Raw genomic sequence first — 21,757 nt, 5'->3', positions numbered from 1 at the left:
AAATTAAACCCATGTGAATATTACACAATTGGCAACCCATGAGTGAAATAAAATAAATGTTAATACCTTTATTTTTATAGTGTTTCCAGATAATTTTTTTGTAATAACACCACAGTACAGGTTATAAAAGAATAACTATTCATGGAGAAAGCAGCTCAAAATAAGATACCATATAATGCAAAAAGACTAGGAGGGTTTTTAGTTATTTTTGTAATACTGATAATGAATTGAAATTTTCATCTTTTCCTTCCTGTCAACAAGTTTCTAATATGAATTGCTTGTCTCAGTATGAACTTCTTTACAGAAATGCAATAGAACCTTTATTATAGTAAAGGTTTAAAACAGTAGAAGATACTAAATTCTGTATGCACAGTAATTGGTCAGCTTGAAAACACCTCCGAGTTAAATGCAAAGTGTATTCATTTTGGGAGAAGGAGAGAACGCTGCATGAATACATTGCTTCTGGAACTGAACCAGAGTGTTCAGAACTCAAGCATCTCTACATGATGCAGCATCACGCAGTGCAGGCATTGCCTTAACGTATGAATGCCTGAAGGTAATGGTCACCTTTAAAATTAGTCAGAGCCAAATTAGGCTCAGGCCATTAACTTAAACAGTTCATGAAGGAGAAGATGAACATGCTACACTCAGGAGGCAAACACAGAATCCCACGATGAAGAACTGGATTTTTTTTTTTTTAATACTTATTTTTGGTATTTAATTAAGATATTATGAATTACAATTGCCCTAACTAACAGACTTGCTTAAGGTATAATTCATCTGATATTACCAGAGTTATAATGTTGTCAAAGTTATCTTCTGGACAGTTTTTTCCTCAAGCAGATGAATACAGTTTTTGGCAAAACATTTCTTGAATTTAGCAGTTATTGATAAATAATTATATTATTTTCCTTGGAAAATAATATTTTCCAAACCCACTGCAAATATTTGCATTCTGTCTATTAAACACAAAGAAAATGTCCAAATATACATTCTTTTTTTTTTCCACTGTTAAGAGAGTCACAGTCCAAACCTACAAAACAGCAGTTCTTTATCATTATTAATAGAAAGATAAGTGTATGTATGTTTTTATCATGAGGATCAAAACAACACACATGGCTGAATTTCAACATTAGTTGCTTCAGCTGTCCTCAAAACAGCTGCAACCAGAAAATGAATCTGTACTGGAAAGAGGCATTTAAACATACCTCATCACTGGTTTTCTCACTGGAATATCATAAGCTCTAATGATGTTCACTAACAGTTTTATGTCTCCATCTGATAAATTCTGTGCTGTGACCTTCTTCCTTTCTTTTCTTCTTGGCTTTAATGGTCGTTTTGGCTCTGCCAGTTTAAAGAGGCTGAGTCCCAAAATACTAATAAACATAAAAGACATATTTAGTCATTTTTGCAGAGAATCCAACATTCTAGTTTTTTCTATGACACACGTGCAAATTATGCATTAACAGAAAAAGGAAATATATGCTCCTGTTAGTGCCATACAAAACTCTGTGAAATGTCAAAATGTTTTAATTGTTTAAGACAACACAATCCAGTTTTGTTGTATATTTCAGAAATTATAACTTAAATGTGCAAAAAAGGTGGTTTATTTTCCAAAACTAGGTAAGATACAAATAAGGCAATTAGACAGCTTCAAGACAGATCTAAACTACAGTGCTATAAACAAGGTATCTAGCAGGTGACTACAACCACTGTATGGAATAGGCAAAAAAATCTAATTACACAGCTATGTACAACAAACAATACGCTATAGAAAGGAAGCAGAATGAATATGCCACAACATACCCTGGACCCTCAGAACTTATAACCCAAGGCAAAGCAGAACCAAATTAAAAAAACAAACAAACAAAAAAAAAAAACAGGAAAAGAATATGTATGTTTTTACACATCATTGACACTAACTGCAGACATTCCAAAATCTACTTTAAAAACTGATAGCCAATGGCATTCTTTCCTTATACATAATAAAAAAATCACACTAATTACTGTTAAAATAACACAAAACCACGAGTTACTGAAATATCTCACGAAGTAGATGCTTTAAACCAATCATGGTGTATTTTAAATTCACTAACCATATAAATTAGCAAATAGAAACCAATATCAATTAGTATTCATGATAAGAAAGTATCAGTGAAGCATTTGATTTTAAACTTCAAAAGCTGATTATAGTCTCATTCAGATTTTTCCATTCTGTGTTGTGAAAACATGAACTAAAAAAATAGGATGAACTCTTTTATAAGACAGCAAGTCTCTGTATCTCCAGCAGATGGGACTGTTTAGATTTATACTGCTGATTGAAAAAGCTCTGCCTGTACTTTAAGAGTGTCACATTTATAGGGAACACAAGCAACTTCTACATAAAAGAAAAAGTATCTTTCACAAACTGTTTACTTACACAGATTTTAAGTGAGCAACGCTAATTAAGAGTCACCTATGCTGTGATGACTGATAAATGTCAAAATCAGTAAGTATGGGATTTGGAACAAAAATTGAAAGAAAGTGCTTAAGTAATAAGACAAATAATAATCTTAAAACAAAAAAGAAGCGATTTCCAAACCCAGTAACATTTCTGAAAGTAAACACCATATGGCGACATCCAGCAACAGCAAACAGAAATACATGAGAAGTAAAATAAAGAAAATGACTGTTAAAAAAATCTATTGCACATTATTGGCAGGACATATGCACTGACTCTAAGTGAGTATCACCTATAGAACCAGTAGTAGTATTACTACCTCTGATACTTGTCTGACATTTGGAAATCATTCAATCTGGCACCAGCTAGGGCTACGCTCAGCTCATCAGATCACAGCCTAATGCATTATATCCTGCTAAATCTTATTTACATGCTGTCACAGTACTTCTGCCAAAACCAGACTTTTTCCTAAAAAAATTTTACGCACTTTGTGTATCAATACACTGTACTGGCAGAAGTGTACACAGTGATTGAAGTTTATGTATTATACTAAACACAAAATTGCATCAGAAGTCACATCAATACACTTGCAAAAAAAAAGATCAGAGATGGTTTTACATTATTTTGATAGAACAAATAAAGATAGTTCCCTTACCCCAGGCTGGGAATCTCCTCTTCATTGACAAGGTCAGAGAGAAGGAAATTGTGTTTTGCTATGAGGAAACGGTTTATGACTGATTCTCGAACCTGTGAATGGGGAGGGAGAGGAGACAAAAGTACATTTCTAATCCAAACCCACTGCAAATATTTGCGTTCTGTCTATTAAACACAAAGAAAATGTCCAAATATACATTATATTTTTCCACTGTTAAAAGAGTCACAGTCCAAGGAAAGTTTTCTTTCCATCAGATATTTCTCCAGAACACAATATAAGCTCATTTTACAAATACACTGATTCTCTAGAAACATACTGGCTAGCCAGATATAAGAATGTATGAAAGCATACAATCAGAAAATGCAGTCTTATCCGCTTACAGCTCATCATCAGAAACAATCACAACAATAAATGACACAAACAGACATCTCTTTTCCACGTCTAAATGAAGTTGCAGAAAAGGCTGTAGAGAAATCTGTATGGTATTAGTTATGGGGAATAAACACAACACTCTGGACTGCAGAACAATTGATGAAGCCTGTATTACAAGTACAATGATTTCAAATAGATGTTTAAAATCCTTAGTTCCTTTCATTTCTATGCTGAGGTCATAGACTGAAGCACAGAGATGAAAGTCTTCCCTCTTCTCCCAGCAACTATGTGGAAGCAGACTGACAGAGAAGGTTTGTCCTTTTTTCCTACCACTAACGCTACTAATGCCTTTATATACTGTGCTGTTACAAGATCAGTTGCAGAACAGCAACAACAAACAATTTTCTGCAATACATCTTTGTTATTTTAAAAAGTTTTTAAGTTATTTTTATTATAACTTGTGTTGAAGTGATAGGCATATACAGATCGCATTACAGAGTGAACTGAATTTCAGTTCTGATGTGAGCAATCTAATTTTCCAGCACATCTGACAATTTATAAAAGTGTAAAATATCCGAATATTATTTTTAAAAAGGCTACTTGTATTTAATCTAAAAGAGTGACAAATAAAGGTACCGTAATGTATGTTACTCTGTACTACTACACTATTACTCAGTGTGCTGCATAAACCACACGTTTGAGTACAAACTTAAATACCATGCAAAACATACAGGGCTGACACAGACATGACAGCTTTGTTAAAAATAATTTTATTATCATACTGAATCTGGGCTTTGGCACTTGCCTGGGAGATTTAAACACTCTTCATTGTCTAGATTCTTTTACAAAACATTCTTTCTAACAAACAATTTGTTTTGTCCTGCATCAAATCAACCTAATCATCATATTACATGTTTTGCTGGCCAGCTAGGATTTGATACACTTTTTTGCTATTTCCAGTACTGGTAAGAAACTGGTAGCCTTGTTTTGCACTTGCTATTTTGCCAAAATAGTCTGACATTGCAAACTTGTCATGGTTATATGACCAATGTTTTCCTATGATGTTTCTCCCTAAGGATTAAAGAGAATGTCATCCTAACAGAATGAACAGACTAGAAAAATAAATTTAATCAAGATAAGGGGGAAAAGATGTTACTCTAATACCACAAAGAAGGTAATGTGATGGAAGATATGCCCTCTGCCTCAGGCTGCAGGACAAGACACTACTCTGTGTATTGCATTAAATGATTTTTAACAGCAGTTAGGGCCACTTTCATGGAGATAATTAAGTTCTTAGCATCACAGCTTACAAGATGGAAAACAGGGAGAAGGACATCAGTGAATACCTGGGACACAACAGTACAAACCTCTGGGACACTGGAGCAAAAAAGAATTTACAGAACTGCTAGAAAAATCCAGAATGGCTGGTCATTTTGTATATTGCATCTTTTTCAATAACATTAAATGAGACATTCACAAACCTCCACTTGTTCAATTAGACCAGTTTCAGGCCTACCTTGGAATTTTAAAGATGTCTGTACGTCATGTTTAGAGATGAATCAGTTTTTAGTATTCATGGAAATAAAGCATCCAAATATAGAAGCAACATATGGCCTAGAGAAATATGGTGGATCCATATTTTTTGCAGCTTACCTTCTGTAGATAGTTGGCAACAACTGCTCTGTGTGCATCTAGGTAATTTTTGCTGTCAATCACATCCCTCTCTTGCAGTCTCTTCTCATAGTCCTAAAGACATTTACTAGAGTTTGTGATTCGATACATATTTTCAGTGCTTTATTGCATACAAGAAAAATGGCAAATATTTCATTAATATTAATGTATGGATCACAGAAAACCAAAACAGGTGTCAGAGGTTTATAAAGCTATTCTTAATGCTAATGTATACAGCAATAGCATTGCTACACTTCCATGAATAGAGACAAGAGTTCCATTAAGTTACAAAATTCATGTGGTTTAAATTACTATGAATAACTTGAAGATTTCCCTCTCTTCTTTTAAAGCTGAACTTTGACCTGCTGCTATAAACTGAAATTCCATTTGAACTACTGCAGCTGCAATAGGGATAATCCTTTATAAACAGAAGTGATGCAGTATTCATGGAAGATTACCTGAAATCTGAACTCTGTTTTAATACATGTAACTAGCTTTCATAGTGTCTAATACTGAAAGAAACTCGACTTGCGAGAGTTTGTTGAGAAACAATTACAGAGCTATTTTTAAGTTATATTTAAGAAATAAAGATATCTAATAGCATAATAAAAATCTCTGTACTTTGTGACAAAGTGAAAGCTCTTTAAGCAGCCAGAGTGTGAAGATTTTGCTTTGCCTGAGGTTTGATAAAAGAGTCTGTGGCCTAACCAAGGGGCTGACATGAATACCGGTTACCACCACAAGAAAAGATTTACGAGAAGGACTTGGTCCTTGGGAAGAAGTATGTTGATGGAATATTTTTCAGGGTTGTCTACTATTCTGGTAGACTACAATGAAAGCTGTACTGACAGATGCAACTTTTATTCACAAGTTCAGGAAAGCATCTCATAAATTAAGAAAAGGCTAGAGCCAACACTCAGCTTCCAAGCAAAACACATAGCCTACAAGTCCAGGGGGTCTCCCAGGACCTGCAGCGTAATGGCAGTCTGCAAATCAAGTTGGCTTTAGAACCACAGCTAGTTATGATGTAAAAGCTACTCAGGTAAATTAATCTTCAGGTCATTTTGCTACTGTTTTTACTTAACATCATTTTTTCCTAAGGGTCCGGGAAGCACATTGTGGAAACATGGTGCTTCATTATTTCAACAATAAGTGTTTACTTCAACAATAAGTGTTTACTTCAACAATAAGTGTTTACTTCAACAATAAGTGTTTACTTCAACAATAAGTGTTTATCTAACTTCTTCAGTGAATAATAATTATTGTTGAATGACTTCAGATTAGCAACAAAATAAAGTAAGAATAGCTCTTCTGAGCCAGAAATCTTAATTTTTAAGCAGCTTTAGTAATGACTAACCTAGAAGTCCAGTAACAGGAGTTGAATGTCTAACTGGTACACACATATGCATTGCTCCCTTCAGAAGTCTTTTTACTGCAATATGATTTAAGTACCACAAATCATTAACCAGTACTTGTTAACTTGTAGTAAACTGTTGGCATTAAATGAACTTTCAGAAGAAATAGGAAAAGATCATAAACTTCTGATAAAGCAAATACTCAGATACAGACTGACTGGCCCCGACTCTGGTGTTGAACACCAAACTAAAACTCTTCCTATTTGACCCAAGACACTTGTTTTGTTTTACTTCCATAAGTGTATCAAGACATTCTGCTTGCCCGTGAGTATGGCACGTCTTGGATTATCAAAATCCTACAGGCCATGCTGCTGGGCTCTTTGGTAGAGATGATGGACCCATTTGTCCTCAGGAACAGAAGGAACCAAAAATATAAAGCAAAAGAAGACTTCATAGCAGTACTGCATATTAGTGCTGTACACTGTAAAAAGATTGGAGAGGACAAACAAAACAATCACTTGGGGAAACACCACAGTGGGGAAAAAATTAAGATAATTTCATGGCCTAATTGTGTTGGGTCAGGCTGGGATGGACTTAATTTTCTTCACAGCACCTGGTATGGTGCTATGTTTTGAATCTGTGACTCAAATGGTGTTGGTAACACACCACTGTTTAGACTGTTTTTGAGAAGTGCTTGCACAGTGTCAGCACCATTTTTTCCAATTCCCCCCCCCCCCCCCAGCAAGTAGGTGGCGGTGTGCAAGAAGTTGAGAGGGGACACAACAAGAACAGCTAACTCAAAATGTTCAAAAGGATATTCCATGCCATGAAATGTCATGATCAGCAGTAAAACAGAAAGGAAGGGGATTTTGGGGAAAGTAGCCATTGCTCAAAGACTGGCTAGGGCTTGGTCTACATCTGGGAGGTGGCAAGTGCATTTACATCACTTGTTTTTTGTTTGTTTTTTTCCTTCTTCTTTCTCTTTCCTTTGCTTATAAAACTATCTCAACCCCTGAGTTTTCTTGCTTTTGCTCTACCTTTTCTCTCCCCTGTCCAAAGTGGGAGGGAAAGGGAAAGTGAACAAGCATCTCTGTGGTGCTTAGCTGCCTACCACAGTTAACCAACAGCAGGAAACTTCCATTATCAGATTTAGGTACAACTACAGAATTGTCATTTAGGAATAGCAATAGGATATAGATTGAAAATATCACTGTCAACAAATGGAATGCAGTTATTCCTTGTTAGGATAACCTGAGGAAGTATGGGTTTGAATGGACTGAATGGACCGCTTGCTGGGTTGAAAACAGGAAGGACAACTGAGCTCTAACTGTAAGGAACGATAGCTCAATGTACAGTTGGTGTCCTCTAACTAGCAAAGTACCCCTGGAATTGATTATAGGGCCAATATTACTCAGTACCTTCACCAGTGACCTGTACGAGGAGACACAATACACTGCCAGCAACTTAGCCAACGATACTCGATTAGGAAGAGTGATTAATACAATACATCTGAACCACAATTCAGATGGCTCTTGATAATTGAAGACTGTGACAACTGAGGTCTCAATGAAGAAAATTCTGTATTGAGGGTGGAGTGACTCCATGTGCTGGCTGGCACAGACTGGAAAGCAACCAGTAGAATAACAACCATATTCAAAAAAATCTGGAGGTTATGGTTTAATGACAACCAATGATGTGTTCTTTTGGCAAAAGGTAAACCACAGGCTACATTAGGAGTAGCATGGCCTACAAAGAGAAATGACTAGCCCCTCCAACCTGGCACTTGTGAGGGCATACCTGAAATATTGTGTCCAATTTAGGGCTGCCAGTTCAAGAAGCATTTGGAAACTGGATGAGGTCCACTAAAGGACTACTAAGACAGTCAGAGGCCTAGAGTACATGACCTACAAGAAGAGATCAGAATCTTAGAGTAATGTAGGTTGGAAGAGACTTCTAAGGGTCATCTGATCTAAACCCTCACTCAAAGCAGGAACAACTCCAATGAGGATGCTCATGGGCTTTGCCAGTTGAATTTTCAGTATCTCGACATGACAATTCTACAAACTTCCTGGACAACGTGTTCTAGAATTCTTTGCGAAAAATGTTTTCATTATATCTAACTGGAATTTCTCCTGGAGTAACTTGTGTCTATCATCATCTTGCCTCCAAGATGAGTCTTGCTCTGTTTTCTCTGCACCATCTCACTAGGTACCTGAAGGAAGCAATAAGATACCCCCTTAGCCTTGCCTGCTTAGGCCAAAACGAACTTACGTCCTTTCAGCCTCTCCTTGTATGTCACGTGCTCCAGCTCTGTAGATATTCTGGTAGCTCTGTGCTGGACTTGCTCCCGTATTTCAGTGTCTTTCTTGCATGGGACAAGGTGTTCAACTTAATTAGTCTAGTGAGGAAGCGATTAATGAGTAATCCAATATCTGCCCACAACTATTTCAGGGGCAGTTACAAAGAAGAGTGCGCCAAACTCATCTCTGTAGTTCCAGACAATATAACAAGGGAAAACAGCCATTAAATACAATTTGGAAGTCTCAGGTTGGACGTGAATTTTTTTTTTTTTTTTTTTAATCACTGGAAGGATAGTGCAGTACTGGAACAGGTTATCCAGAAAGGCCATGGAATCTCCCATTTAGAGGTTTTCAAGACTTGGCTAGACAAATACACAGCTGACCTCATCTAGTGCTGGCAAGAGTCCCACCACTTCAGTGGAAAGCAGGACTAGATGACCTCCAGACAATATTTTCCAAACAATATTTCCATGATTCTATGGATTTTCAGACTTCTTTGCCAAATAGCTAGTAAACCAACTAGGAACAATACCACTTTAAACTTAGTTTTGAAGATCATGTCGTATAAAATGAACTTGGAATGGGTGATCATGGGTTTATCCAATTTATCCTTAATGGAAAAAAAAAAAAACCAAAACAAATAAAACAACTCAAACTATGGTTTTCGATTTTGAATGATAACTTGAAATGAAAAAAGTTAGTCTGTAAAATCAACTGGATCAGAAATGTTTATCACAGATGTAGCACATCTTTAAATAAAAGATACAAAACTAAACTAAAATGTATAAAGTAAAAATATTTATTGCAAAGAGCCAGACATGATTGAATTAATAAATACCTTTTTAAAAAGATATAATCCAAAAGAAATGGTAGGAAGGAATTTTTCAAAGAAATTTATGTAAGAAGAAGTAGGGATAAAGCAGCAGTTGCCAGAATCTGAGATGATTCTGATCCTGCTAAGGCAATGAACACACTAAAATGTTCCTCAGCTACACAAATTGCTAAAGAACAAAAGAATGGATGACTTAACACTAATAATGGAGTTAAGATTAAAAATAATTGAAGTATGACCCCCAAAAAATGCACACATTGCATTTCAGTAAGGTAATTAACAGACAGGCAAGGACAGGGTAAACTATGTACTAAAACAGAAATAACTGCAACATAGGCTGTAACAAAACATAAAAAGGTTTTAATTCTCATTAGAGTCATTGCTTCCAGCAGTGTCCACAGAAAGGGCTCAAAAGTTAATAAGCCTAAGCCTGAATTATCTTTGCATTACCTTTCTATATTTGAAATCACTTAAAAAAAAAAAAAAAGTATCTTACCTTAAAAAAAACCCTATCTTAGAACATTTGTGCCTACAGCAGTTGCTGTGTTTTATTTTTCTCCTTCCACAGTATAGCTGTGGAAATATTGCCTTGGAGGGAAGCTATCTTAATTAGATTAAAATAACACTAGAAAAGACGCAGGAATAAAATTCTGATTTTTTTACACGTCAGCATAGCTGTACATTCTTTAAGGGACCAACTGGCTTAATTGCAAGTCAAATATTACTAGCATTAAAATTAGAAAAGAAATATTTCAGACAAAATTCTACCTGGAAGATTTTCTCACTGATTTCTCGTTCATGTAAAGGGACTTGCTTATAGTTTCGGAACTCTGCCACCTCCCCATTTCTGAGCTGCAAGAGTCGAAATCTCTTTGATCTATTAAATTCCTCATCAGAAACAAAATTAAATTCTTGCTGCAACTGTTCCAATCTGAAGAAATCAGGAACATGTGCCTCTCCACTTGTAGCAACCTATATTAGTCAAAAAAACCCAAAGTGACAAAAGTCTGTAAAATAACTTTTAAGTCTTACATGCATATTGCAAGGATGTTCATTTTAAGCAAAAGCAATTGAGATGGATCAGACTGAAACATTAAGTGTTTTAAAGTAGGTTTTTGTTGAGTGAAGTATATGAGATTATACATTTAAGAATACAATAAAATTCTATTTCTTTGTAGCATAAACAAAACATTAAAGAGTAGGAAAACTATAATATAGCAGACTAACTTAGGAAGCTGTACTGTAAAGACGATTGATTCATTTACACAACTTCAGCTATGTAAATAGCTCCTCAATTTGATGTTTAGAAAAGCTGCAACTTCTACAACACACTAGATCTCTTTGTGCAATTGTCACTAATGAGCAACTTCCTATTTAATACCATAGAAGTACACTGGGAATACCCCTGCCCTTTAAGGAAACAACAAACTCAAAATCCAATTTTTTTTTTAATTTATAAAATAATCAGTTTGCATACTCCCTTATACCTATTTTTCACCACTAGAATACTGCTGAATGAATTAATAAATCATACTTATTAATAAATCATTAACCCACTACTAAATAGATTAATAAATCATTTTTTTAGTAGACATTTTGCTTAACACTCACACAAGTGCATCCATCACTTCAAATACTACTATACTCCCTCTCTGGCATGCATGCAGATTGCCGGAGAAGGTACTGGTGACGAGGTGTTTCACAGCTCCATTAGCCCTACAGCTCTCAAAAAGCCACTTACCATGATTAGCTGCATCAGAGCTGCATTGTTTGGGTCATTTGGATCAAGTTTTGCTTCCGCTGCCCACTTAGCTAATTTCTTCATGTCAGTCAAGCCTGATGTGCCAATGGATGCAATAGCATCAATATTTTTTAAAGCACTAAAAAGACAAAATTGACAGAACTTATACCTAAAACACATATGACTTAGCAACATAAAAAAGTATTTAAAACAATCTTAGAAAAAACCAAAAAGGTCCCCACAACCTGAATAGTAAATTCCACTACACAATTCTTAGTTGGAGCTATGCAACTGACAGAATGATGAATTGCAAAGGAAAGTGAACAGGAAATATGAAGGAACTGGTGGAAGAGAACTTTTATGCAAGGTAATAAGGTGCTTATTGATACATTTATGATACACCTACACTATTCCATGTTGCTAATTACTAGGAAGTAAGATGATAAATTGCCTCACAGCATGAAAGTTAATATAAAAGTTTCGACAATCCATATAGAAAAGAACTTCTCAGATGTACATTCCTCGCTTGTGCTATGCCTTAAATCCTGTCTTTGACCTGTCTCCAGGATGGTGCTCTCAGACCTGCATTGTAGCCTTGGTCTCTGCCCCCTTCCCTACTGTTTCTGGATAGACCCTGGGGCCCAATTCATCCCCTCGCCACGTCTGGGATTGCTGCGAGCACCCTGCTCTGCCTGTTACGTTCAGCTCCTGTAAGACTGCATGTTGGCTGGTGAGGACAGTGCCTGTGCTGGGACACCCTTGCAGCTTTCTCCCTTGTGGTGCAGCCCTGCTTTTGGTCCTTGTATTGGTTTTGCTGGCAAGGTTTTGGTAGCGGGGGGGGGTTACAGGGGTGGCTTCTGTAAGAAGTTGCTGGAAGTTTCCCCTGCGTTCGAGAGAGAGCCAATACCAGCCGGCTTGAAGATGGACCTGCCGCCGGCCAAGGCCGAGCCAATCAGCGATAGTGGTAACGCCTCTGTGATAACATTTTTAAGAAGGAAAAAAAAGTTGGGACAGGCAGATTCGGCAGCCGGAGAGAGGAGTGAGAACATGTAAGAGAAACAACTCTGCGGACACCAAGGTCAGTGAAGAAGGAGGGGGAGGAGATGCTCCAGGCGCCGGAGCAGAGATTCCCCTGCGGCCCGTGGTGAAGACCATGGTGAGGCAGGCTGTCCCCCTGCAGTCCATGGAGGTCCACGGTGGAGCAGATATCCACCTGTAGCCCGTGGAGGACCCCACGCCGGAGCAGGTGGGTTTCCCGAAGGAGGCTGTGACACCGTGGGAACCCTACGCTGGAGCAGGTTCCTGGCAGGACCTGTGGATCTGTGGAGAGAGGAGCCCACGGAGCAGGTTTTCTGGCAGGACTTGTGACCCCATGGGGGACCCACGCTGGAGCAGTCTGTGCCTGAAGGACTGCACACCGTGGAAAGGACCCATGCTGGAGCAGTTCGTGAAGAACTGCAGCCCGTGGGAAGGGCCCACGTTGGAGAAGTTCGTGGAGGACTGTCTCCCGTGGGTGGGACCCCACGCTGGAGCAGGGAAGAGTGTGATGAGTCCTCCCCCTGAGGAGGATGAAGCGGCAGAAAACAACGTGTGATGAACTGACCGTAAACCCCATCCCCGTCCCCCTGTGCCGCTGGGGGGGTTGGTAGAGAAGCCGGGAGTGAAGTTGTGCCCGGGAAGAAGGGAGGGGTGGAGGGAAGGTGTTCTGAGATTCGGTTTTATTTCTCATTACCCTACTCTGGTTGATTTGTAATAAAGTGAGTTAATTTCCCTAAGTTGAGTCTGTTTTGCCCGTGACGGTAAGTGATGAGTGATATCTCTCCTGTCCTTATCTCGACCCACAAGCTCTTTGTTATATTTTCTCTCCCCTGTCCAGCTGAGGAGGGGGAGTGATAGAACGGCTTTGGTGGGCACCTGGCAACCAGCCAGGGTCAACCCATCACAGTCTTTTTGGTGGAGAATGCGGGCAGTGTGAGGAATTCGAGATAAGGATAGTAACTGAGAGAGGTTACGGGCAAAACATGGACTGAACGCAGCTAGAGAGTTAAGAGCTGCATGACGAGCGGGGAATTTTATTGTTGTAATTGTGGTGAAGGGACGAGGGGTGGATTGTGTGTAAATTGCTCACCTTTTGTCGGTTTTGTGATGATATTATTCTGATTTCGGTGTGGGAATTCTTTTTGTTGATGTGAGTGAAGATTTTGTGTGATGAATGTAGATTTTAATGATAGTTCTTAAAAATGTGATTCACAGAGGCGAGGGGTGGAATGTATTGGTTTTGCTGGCAAGGTTTTGGTAGCGGGGGGGGTTACAGGGGTGGCTTCTGTAAGAAGTTGCTGGAAGTTTCCCCTGCGTTCGAGAGAGAGCCAATACCAGCCGGCTTGAAGATGGACCTGCCGCCGGCCAAGGCCGAGCCAATCAGTGATAGTGGTAACGCCTCTGTGATAACATTTTTAAGAAGGAAAAAGTTGGGACAGGCGGGATTCGGCAGCCGGAGAGAGGAGTGAGAACATGTAAGAGAAACAACTCTGCGGACACCAAGGTCAGTGAAGAAGGAGGGGGAGGAGATGCTCCAGGCGCCGGAGCAGAGATTCCCCTGCGGCCCGTGGTGAAGACCATGGTGAGGCAGGCTGTCCCCCTGCAGTCCATGGAGGTCCACGGTGGAGCAGATATCCACCTGTAGCCCGTGGAGGACCCCACGCCGGAGCAGGTGGGTTTCCCGAAGGAGGCTGTGACACCGTGGGAACCCTACGCTGGAGCAGGTTCCTGGCAGGACCTGCGGATCTGTGGAGAGAGGAGCCCACGGAGCAGGTTTTCTGGCAGGACTTGTGACCCCATGGGGGACCCACGCTGGAGCAGTCTGTGCCTGAAGGACTGCACACCGTGGAAAGGACCCATGCTGGAGCAGTTCGTGAAGAACTGCAGCCCGTGGGAAGGGCCCACGTTGGAGAAGTTCGTGGAGGACTGTCTCCCGTGGGTGGGACCCCACGCTGGAGCAGGGAAGAGTGTGATGAGTCCTCCCCCTGAGGAGGATGAAGCGGCAGAAAACAACGTGTGATGAACTGACCGTAAACCCCATCCCCGTCCCCCTGTGCCGCTGGGGGGGTTGGTAGAGAAGCCGGGAGTGAAGTTGTGCCCGGGAAGAAGGGAGGGGTGGAGGGAAGGTGTTCTGAGATTCGGTTTTATTTCTCATTACCCTACTCTGGTTGATTTGTAATAAAGTGAGTTAATTTCCCTAAGTTGAGTCTGTTTTGCCCGTGACGGTAAGTGATGAGTGATATCTCTCCTGTCCTTATCTCGACCCACAAGCTCTTTGTTATATTTTCTCTCCCCTGTCCAGCTGAGGAGGGGGAGTGATAGAACGGCTTTGGTGGGCACCTGGCAACCAGCCAGGGTCAACCCATCACAGTCCTCCCTGACACTACAACTCCCAGCTCCACTCCTTACCCTTTGGATGCTCCTGCTCACCTTCTTGTATTCACAGTAGGCAAGGAAGTATGGTAGGTAGTCTGCAGGCCATTTGTACACTGACTTGCTGGCCAGGCTTCTGGCATCTTCTCACAAAAGCCACCTCTGAAGCCCCACTGCTACCAAAACCTTGCCACGTAAACCCAGTACACCAGGACATGTGTGTTATTAGCTGAAGACCACAGAAGGTGGATGTTGCCCCTTCTCTTGTTAGGCATGCTAATTTGAGTCTTTGTTCTCCACTTATCTGAATATTTTCAAGAAAGCTTTAAGAACTTATGGATCCTTCTTGCACTTGGTTAGAATCAGTCAAATATCCAGCAGTTACTGGAGCAGCAGATAAAGTGGTAACATCAAGGTTGTACCTTTAGGCACCACTCTTGAACAAATGGACACTGAATCACAATTGTGCTGAAAAGCTAATGGGCAGCAATAACTAACTTTAGGCATGAAAATCCTGTCTCCGACTTTCACGACAATGGAAAGTCACAGAGGGCTGTTCATCTCTAGAGGGTGATTCAAAGAAGGGTGTTTCACAGCTAACTTCCTTCTGAAATTCCCCATTTTTCCGTTTACTACAGTGATTAGTCTCCTGAGTTTAAAGTTAGCTTTTGGGAATGCATCCTTACATTTTAATCTTATGCTATTCTATTCTCATTGAAGTCAGCAGGTTATTCATATGCTGATCAGGAAATTACTCTAACGGCTGCAGCTTGGGTCAAAAATAGTAACAGAGTAATTTGGATGCCAGTGTCTAGCCTTTAAATAAATAAAAATCTGACAATCTAATCAGCTGGAGGAGGTACTTGCTCAGTATTAATAAATATGGGAAAACTCTTAAGGCTTTACAGTGAAGTTACCTGAGGACATTACAAAAGCAGACTTTAGGTATCATCTCCTTAACTTTATTGGAATTATATAAAAGCAACAAAATGGGCAAATAATCTACAATATCCAACTTGCTGCCACAGGGCAAATTAGATTGTTTTGAATGGAATAATATACTCATTTCTGCAGGTCAACAGGCTTCTGACGGAGAAAAATCACGAAAGACTATTATCTTGGAATGATCTGACAGATAAGAATTTTTCACTGATTGATTCACTAACAGTGTCAAGCCCCCATACTAACTTCTACTGCTTTCATAGTGTAATTTTTGTCATTAATGACAGAAAAGGCATTTAAAGCATGTGTCCCAATAGCCTCCCCAAATGCACTTCAGGTAAGAAAGAGCTGGAACTTCTGTTCTTAGAAAAATGATTACAGGGAAGTTCCTTGCCAATATATAAATCTTCTATTAGAAAATTATAAAAGTGAATTAATCAGCTTGAGTTTAACTTTAATATTGTCTATAAATAATATACTAAAAGATAAAATTTCTACCTAAAATCTATTTACCAAAAAGGTGTACCCTGACATATCTGCAGGGGGTTACAGCGCGAAGTAAAATATCTAAACTTAAGGAAAAATATGAAAATTCTTGATTATGAAAGTGTATTTTTTTAAAATACTAGTATAATCAGTTTCCCATGAATCACTGAAAATTTGTATCATATTACCTTGGAATGCCTGTGTTTTGCTGAGATACTGGAGGAATCAAGGGGATTCCTTTTTCTCCAACTGCCCAAGAGACACTATTGGATACTTTCCCAGAGGTCATTAAAGTCATTTTGTTGCTACCATCAGCTTCAAATGAGAAGGACACACCTATCAAGGGGGAAAAAAAAACATATTAGTACATTTATGCATTCAAACTCAGTGTCTAAATATCTTTACAAATACTTCCTGAAAATAAGTAGTCAAATAATCTGTGCCTTTATATAAATGGGGTAATGTGAAACAACTTGATTCTGCTGTGTGCGGTGGGGAAGGACACAGGTCTGCAAAAGGAGTGAAAGATTCCATTCCACCAAGCCACAGAAAGGCTTTCCGTTTGGGTTGGAAGGAAAGGCTATGCCTTGAAAGCTATGCCAAAGGCTTTTTTTTCCTTCACAGGTGTACACTATTTAATATTTCTGGTAGTTTTCAGATTCAGCATACTGTTATTAATGAAACAGAAATTCAGAGTCAAAAGAATTATGCATGACTGAAAAGTCAGTCTTAAAGCTTTGTGATGCACAATTGTATATACAATTATCATGGTCAATGACATTTACACACACATTTGTTGTAATGATTTTTTACCACATTTCTTTCCTCCACAGCTTTTTATCTATTATTCTGCTCTAGTTTGACCTGTATTTCATATATGGCAAATTTATGCAAGTCAGTCATCTCATAATGCTGTTCAAACTTACTATATAAACTTGAAAGTTCCATATGCTACTATGTATTACTCTTGTTTCTCCTTTTTCTCTCTCTCCCTTTTTTTATCTTTCTAAAGTCCCAGGGATAAAATGTGTTGCAGGATGTCAACAAAGCAAATAGGAAAACAAAAAATTACTCTGCATATACACTTATACAGCCAGTTGTTCAGTGGTTTAAAACATTAAAATCACTGGACCTATACTGATTAATACCATCTGCTTGCTCTGCAGTGTCAGAGGCTTGATTACTTACATTCTAAAGAAAACCCCAAACACCTTCTACAGCTAGTAGAGTTCCACTAATACAAGCCAAATAATAAACACACGCAATTTTATTATATACATCTTAAAATTAGTAAGAGACAGAAATTCCACAGCAAACTTTAATAAGAATCATGACTATTTTATAAGATTCAGTTACAGAAGCTGTAAACGCTCTAACAGAATTTACTCTGGAACTTATGCCAGCCTTTTCCTGCTACATGGTTTCAGCAAAATGAGAAATGCTGAACTGAGAAAGACTGAAAAGTCCCTACCACTCCCAACTCCTTCATGGTCCAACATCACACGCTGATTGCTGCTGAACTCTATTTCTTCTATAGGAGCACTGCCTGTCAGAACTGTAGTCTCAGGAACAGGTATGAACACTTCAGCCAACAAGGTAGTACTGCTCATACCCATTGTTTCATATATCTAGAAAAAAACACATGGTAACAGACATAGTCAAAAATTTAGACATGTATTCATGAGAAGTTGAAAACATATTGTAGGGTATTCGGACAAAAGGTTTTACTATGACTTAAGCATGAAATAATTCATTTAAGGCAATTGTATTCATTTACTTTCTAAAATATCCAATTAGCAGACATTTCAGCTACCAGCAGCTAACTTGGTCCGAATTCTTCTTAAAAGTATATCTTCCTCACCTTTCTAATGCACCTGAGAATAGTACAAAAAACTCCAGGCTTTAAAAGCATCGTTGTACAATAAGCAACTGCTTGTGACAGTCACTGGCATCAGGTGAAGATGCCAGAGGGATTCTGTCTCACTAATTCTCCCTTACCACCAAAGGCAGGGTAAGGCACACAGTCCCCGTTCTGGCAGTACTGAAGGCCGCTTCCTTCTTTGCTGGCCAGTTGCAGGCTCAGGGTGACATGAGTGATTTCTCCATTGCGTTTTTAACCCAAGATGATGGCACTCCTTTTCCCTTTCAGTTTGTGCGTTACATAAATGGAGCAGGCAAGGGCTATACAACCTCCCCTGAACTACCAGTGATAAGTTACCTAACAGGCAAAGTCATCTAACAGAAGAAGTAGGACTCTGACTGTGTTCCTCTTAAAAATATATTGTATTGATTCTGAAAATTATTCATGTGACTCATTCATTAATTCATACTTGGAATGGGGGTGTTGGTGGTTTGACTTTATTGCATTGCTGGTCAAGTCAAGTGCAGTTATGGACATTACTAGCAATGAATTTTTTTCTTATCCCACTCCAGCAAACATTATGATGATTTTACTGTGTGGACAATAATGTTTTAAGATGACCGTTTTGGCAAGTTTATCTGCAACATAAATCAGTTTTTCTAAAATTAAGAGGCTGCTCTATGAACATATTTAATCACATGTCCCAAATATTTAATTTTCCCCCATGCAGCCCATAGTCATGTTAGAAATAAAACACACACACACACACATATATATAAAAACCATATACATATATATATAAAAAGCACAATCACCAAAATTTAGCAGCAAAGTTAAAAGTTTGTGGCTGGAGAAGCATGGAAGGGGTATGAAACTGATGATTTACAAAGGGTCTTTCACAAGTTTTTCAGTCTTTACAACACTACCAGAGAGCAAAATACAAGTATTACGGGAGTAATTACAGTTTATATTATCTTTTAAAAAGTTACTATGATAAATCATTATCTACCTGTAGTTTCAAACTCTCTGGCCAATTGAATATTTGTAAATTGAAAATCTGTCCAAAGTGAACTCTGAAATCTGAACTTATTGGTCGGGTAACAGTCCTTGATACTTCTTTGGCGTTGAAAAGGACTTTTATAAATGCTGAGCGTTTCTTCACATCTTCTCGTCGCAAAACTTCTGCTCTGTAAATGTGTCAAACAAGCTGTCATATCATTTGTAGTAACATTTTTATTCTTTGGTTATTTTTAATGAGAATCTGATTTCTCAAGGGAAAAGAGAAGTCACCTAATTAAAGATGGTATTCTTCTAAAAGTGTCACTACACAGGAACGACTTTAAAACTTTTATTTTCTCATGAATATAAAACGATGTAAAAATGAACAGGTCAAATTGTAGATCCACTAAAGCCACCTCCATATAAAAGGAGTTATTTAGGGAAACAAAATTACCTTCTACTCCCTTCCTCCAAAGCACAACAAATGATATCAAATTGCATTAAGGTTTTAAAGTTTTTAGTCATTGGGAATAGAACAGCCAAGCAATATTCCTTCATGAGGCTATTTGCTGAACAAGTACGAAACAAAGCAGTTTTTAAGTAACTAAAATCTGCTAGACGTATGTTAAATTGCCTGTGTAAATGTGGAAAGTAACACAAACAAGTAAATTTATTTATTTTATGCACAGTGAAATCTCTGGTTTACTACACAATTTCTTTATTTTCCCTTTGTTGACTACAGCACAGACCTGGTATAAAGGACTAGCTAGTGAAAGTAGTACTGCCAGAAGTGACCTAGACTCTATACCGAAAAACTTCTTTATACGCACACTGCTCTTCTATGCAGATGCTCAAGGAACGTCAGAAGGTTCAAAGGGAATGTGTAGACATGCATTGTCCAAGCCCACTATATACAAGGTTATATGTGACTTGAAAATAAATAAAGTTCTATCAGCTTCAGAAGCAGAAGTTTTATCACTAGGCTAAACAGAATGTTGAGCACATGCTTCTGAAGTTGTATAAATAAGCAATTAATAAATAACAGCAGAAAATCACAGACAAAGTAATTTGCAGGCCAACATTTATCTTACCGAGGACACAGCTCAGTTGGAGTTACGCTTCCTGACAGGACCAGTTCAGGAATTAGAGCAGGCTCTCCAGGTTTCCTTCTGCAGTTGTCAGCTTTTTCTCTAACCTGCTGCTCTATTTCCAGGCTATTGGCCATTTTAGGTGGGATGGGTTTTACACGTTCCTCACCAAGATCACAATCTTCTACCGATTCTTCTTCTTCATGAATGTCTTTTTTCTTCTTTTTCTTTTTGGACTTCTGCATATAAAAATAATAATGTTTTCCTGAACTTGTTTCAATCAGTAGAGTTTTTTTCCTCTTGTCCTCTTGATTTGCAAGTGATAAACATGTATGAGAAATGACTGTATAATTTTAAAAACACCACACACAAAAATAAGATTTCTTTCATTCTATAGTACTGCTTCAGATTCAGAATTCAGCAATGCATTCCATTCATATGCTTCAAAAACATAATGTGCTTCAAACAAAACATTTATCTAACCTTCCAAACCAACTTACAAAATAAACATGTTTCTTGAACACTCTGGCTAGCAGCTGACTCCTCATTTAGCCTGAGTTACCATGTGCATTCTGTTAGGACTGACAGAAGGTTACTCAACCAGTAGACACAGTTCTCTGAGATGTATTTTCTGCATACACATTGACAAAGTGAATGCACTTGTGCCACAAACTCTGGAGCACAAGCTTTTTAGCTTAGCAGTATCTTTACCATGAACACAAAGACCCCCTCCCTTCCTCTATGTCAAACACAAGAATAAACAAACAGAACACCACATGCCTTTCGGCATCTCCTAAACTGCAGAACCCTAGTGTTCATGTGCATGTTCAGCTTTAAACAACTGCAAGCAAGTTCCTCTTTCTGCAGAATTCCAGATTACCTGGAAATACAGCTTGCTGGGAAGCACCAGCCAGTTCATGATTTAAGACACCATAAGCAAAAGAGAAGAAAGCGAGGAAAGCAAACAGTTTCTCCTCACTAACTGAAGTATTTAGCCAAACAACTTGTTCACATATTTTTATTAACACATAATCTTTCTTCCTTAGCCTAATTTTATGTTACCCTTCTTGTTCTTGTATTTCCTTTTAAATTTATCTAGTCTTTTCTACCTCTAGTGTCTTCCTTAGATTCACATGACCTGTGCTAGTAAGACACCAACAACAGTGATTAACCAAAAAAGTCCTTTGCATAAAATAAAGTACTTCCAGGCATGAAAGGAAGGTCTGTGTACTACATTTCACTCTAAAAGGAATGAACCACAATCATCTCAGTCTCAAGACAGTTTGTGACTAACAGAATAAAAAGATGCTGAGAGGAGCTTTGGCTGGAACCACCCACCACAGTATTTGTGAAGGCATAACTGGCTAGAGATAGATGAACAGGTCCCAATTAGGATCAGTGCCCAAGCCTATCTGCCTTCTTTTTAAGGTTTACATTTATTCATCTTATCCTACAAGTTGACATGATACTAATGAGTTATGTGCCCACTTGTATTGGAAATTCCTGTCACCAGAACACCTGCAGACCAGCTTCCCCTCAAACATTTCAAGTGCCTCCCACAGAAGCTGCATGTAACGTGAAAAAACTTTCCATAAACCTATCAG

At 38.5% G+C, this 21,757-nt stretch overlaps 1 protein-coding gene across 10 annotated transcripts in view; it reads right to left on the bottom strand.

The window, feature by feature from the left end:
- CC2D2A (coiled-coil and C2 domain containing 2A) overlaps nt 1-21,757 on the bottom strand; it is a 70,145-nt gene that overhangs the window by 20,587 nt on the left and 27,801 nt on the right. For 8 of the 10 annotated variants that reach the window (XM_030015629.2, XM_041124648.1, XM_030015589.2 and 5 more), the window contains 10 exons: nt 20,157-20,392; nt 19,076-19,253; nt 17,677-17,833; nt 16,394-16,541; nt 11,367-11,505; nt 10,394-10,597; nt 5,121-5,213; nt 3,096-3,187; nt 1,807-1,821; nt 1,209-1,376 (listed from right to left, as the gene is read on the bottom strand). In XM_030015629.2, coding sequence (XP_029871489.1) covers nt 1,209-1,376; nt 1,807-1,821; nt 3,096-3,187; nt 5,121-5,213; nt 10,394-10,597; nt 11,367-11,505; nt 16,394-16,541; nt 17,677-17,833; nt 19,076-19,253; nt 20,157-20,392 — 1,430 coding nt within the window. The remainder of the gene's footprint in view (nt 1-1,208; nt 1,377-1,806; nt 1,822-3,095; nt 3,188-5,120; nt 5,214-10,393; nt 10,598-11,366; nt 11,506-16,393; nt 16,542-17,676; nt 17,834-19,075; nt 19,254-20,156; nt 20,393-21,757) is intronic. The other 2 variants (XM_030015600.2, XM_030015619.2) reach the window with 1 other exon arrangement.

This window comes from Aquila chrysaetos, chromosome 1 (genome assembly GCF_900496995.4).
Source record: "Aquila chrysaetos chrysaetos chromosome 1, bAquChr1.4, whole genome shotgun sequence".
Lineage (NCBI taxonomy): Eukaryota > Metazoa > Chordata > Aves > Accipitriformes > Accipitridae > Aquila > Aquila chrysaetos.
Note: the sequence above shows the minus strand (reverse complement) of the source record. Positions and strands in the feature narration are given on the sequence as shown.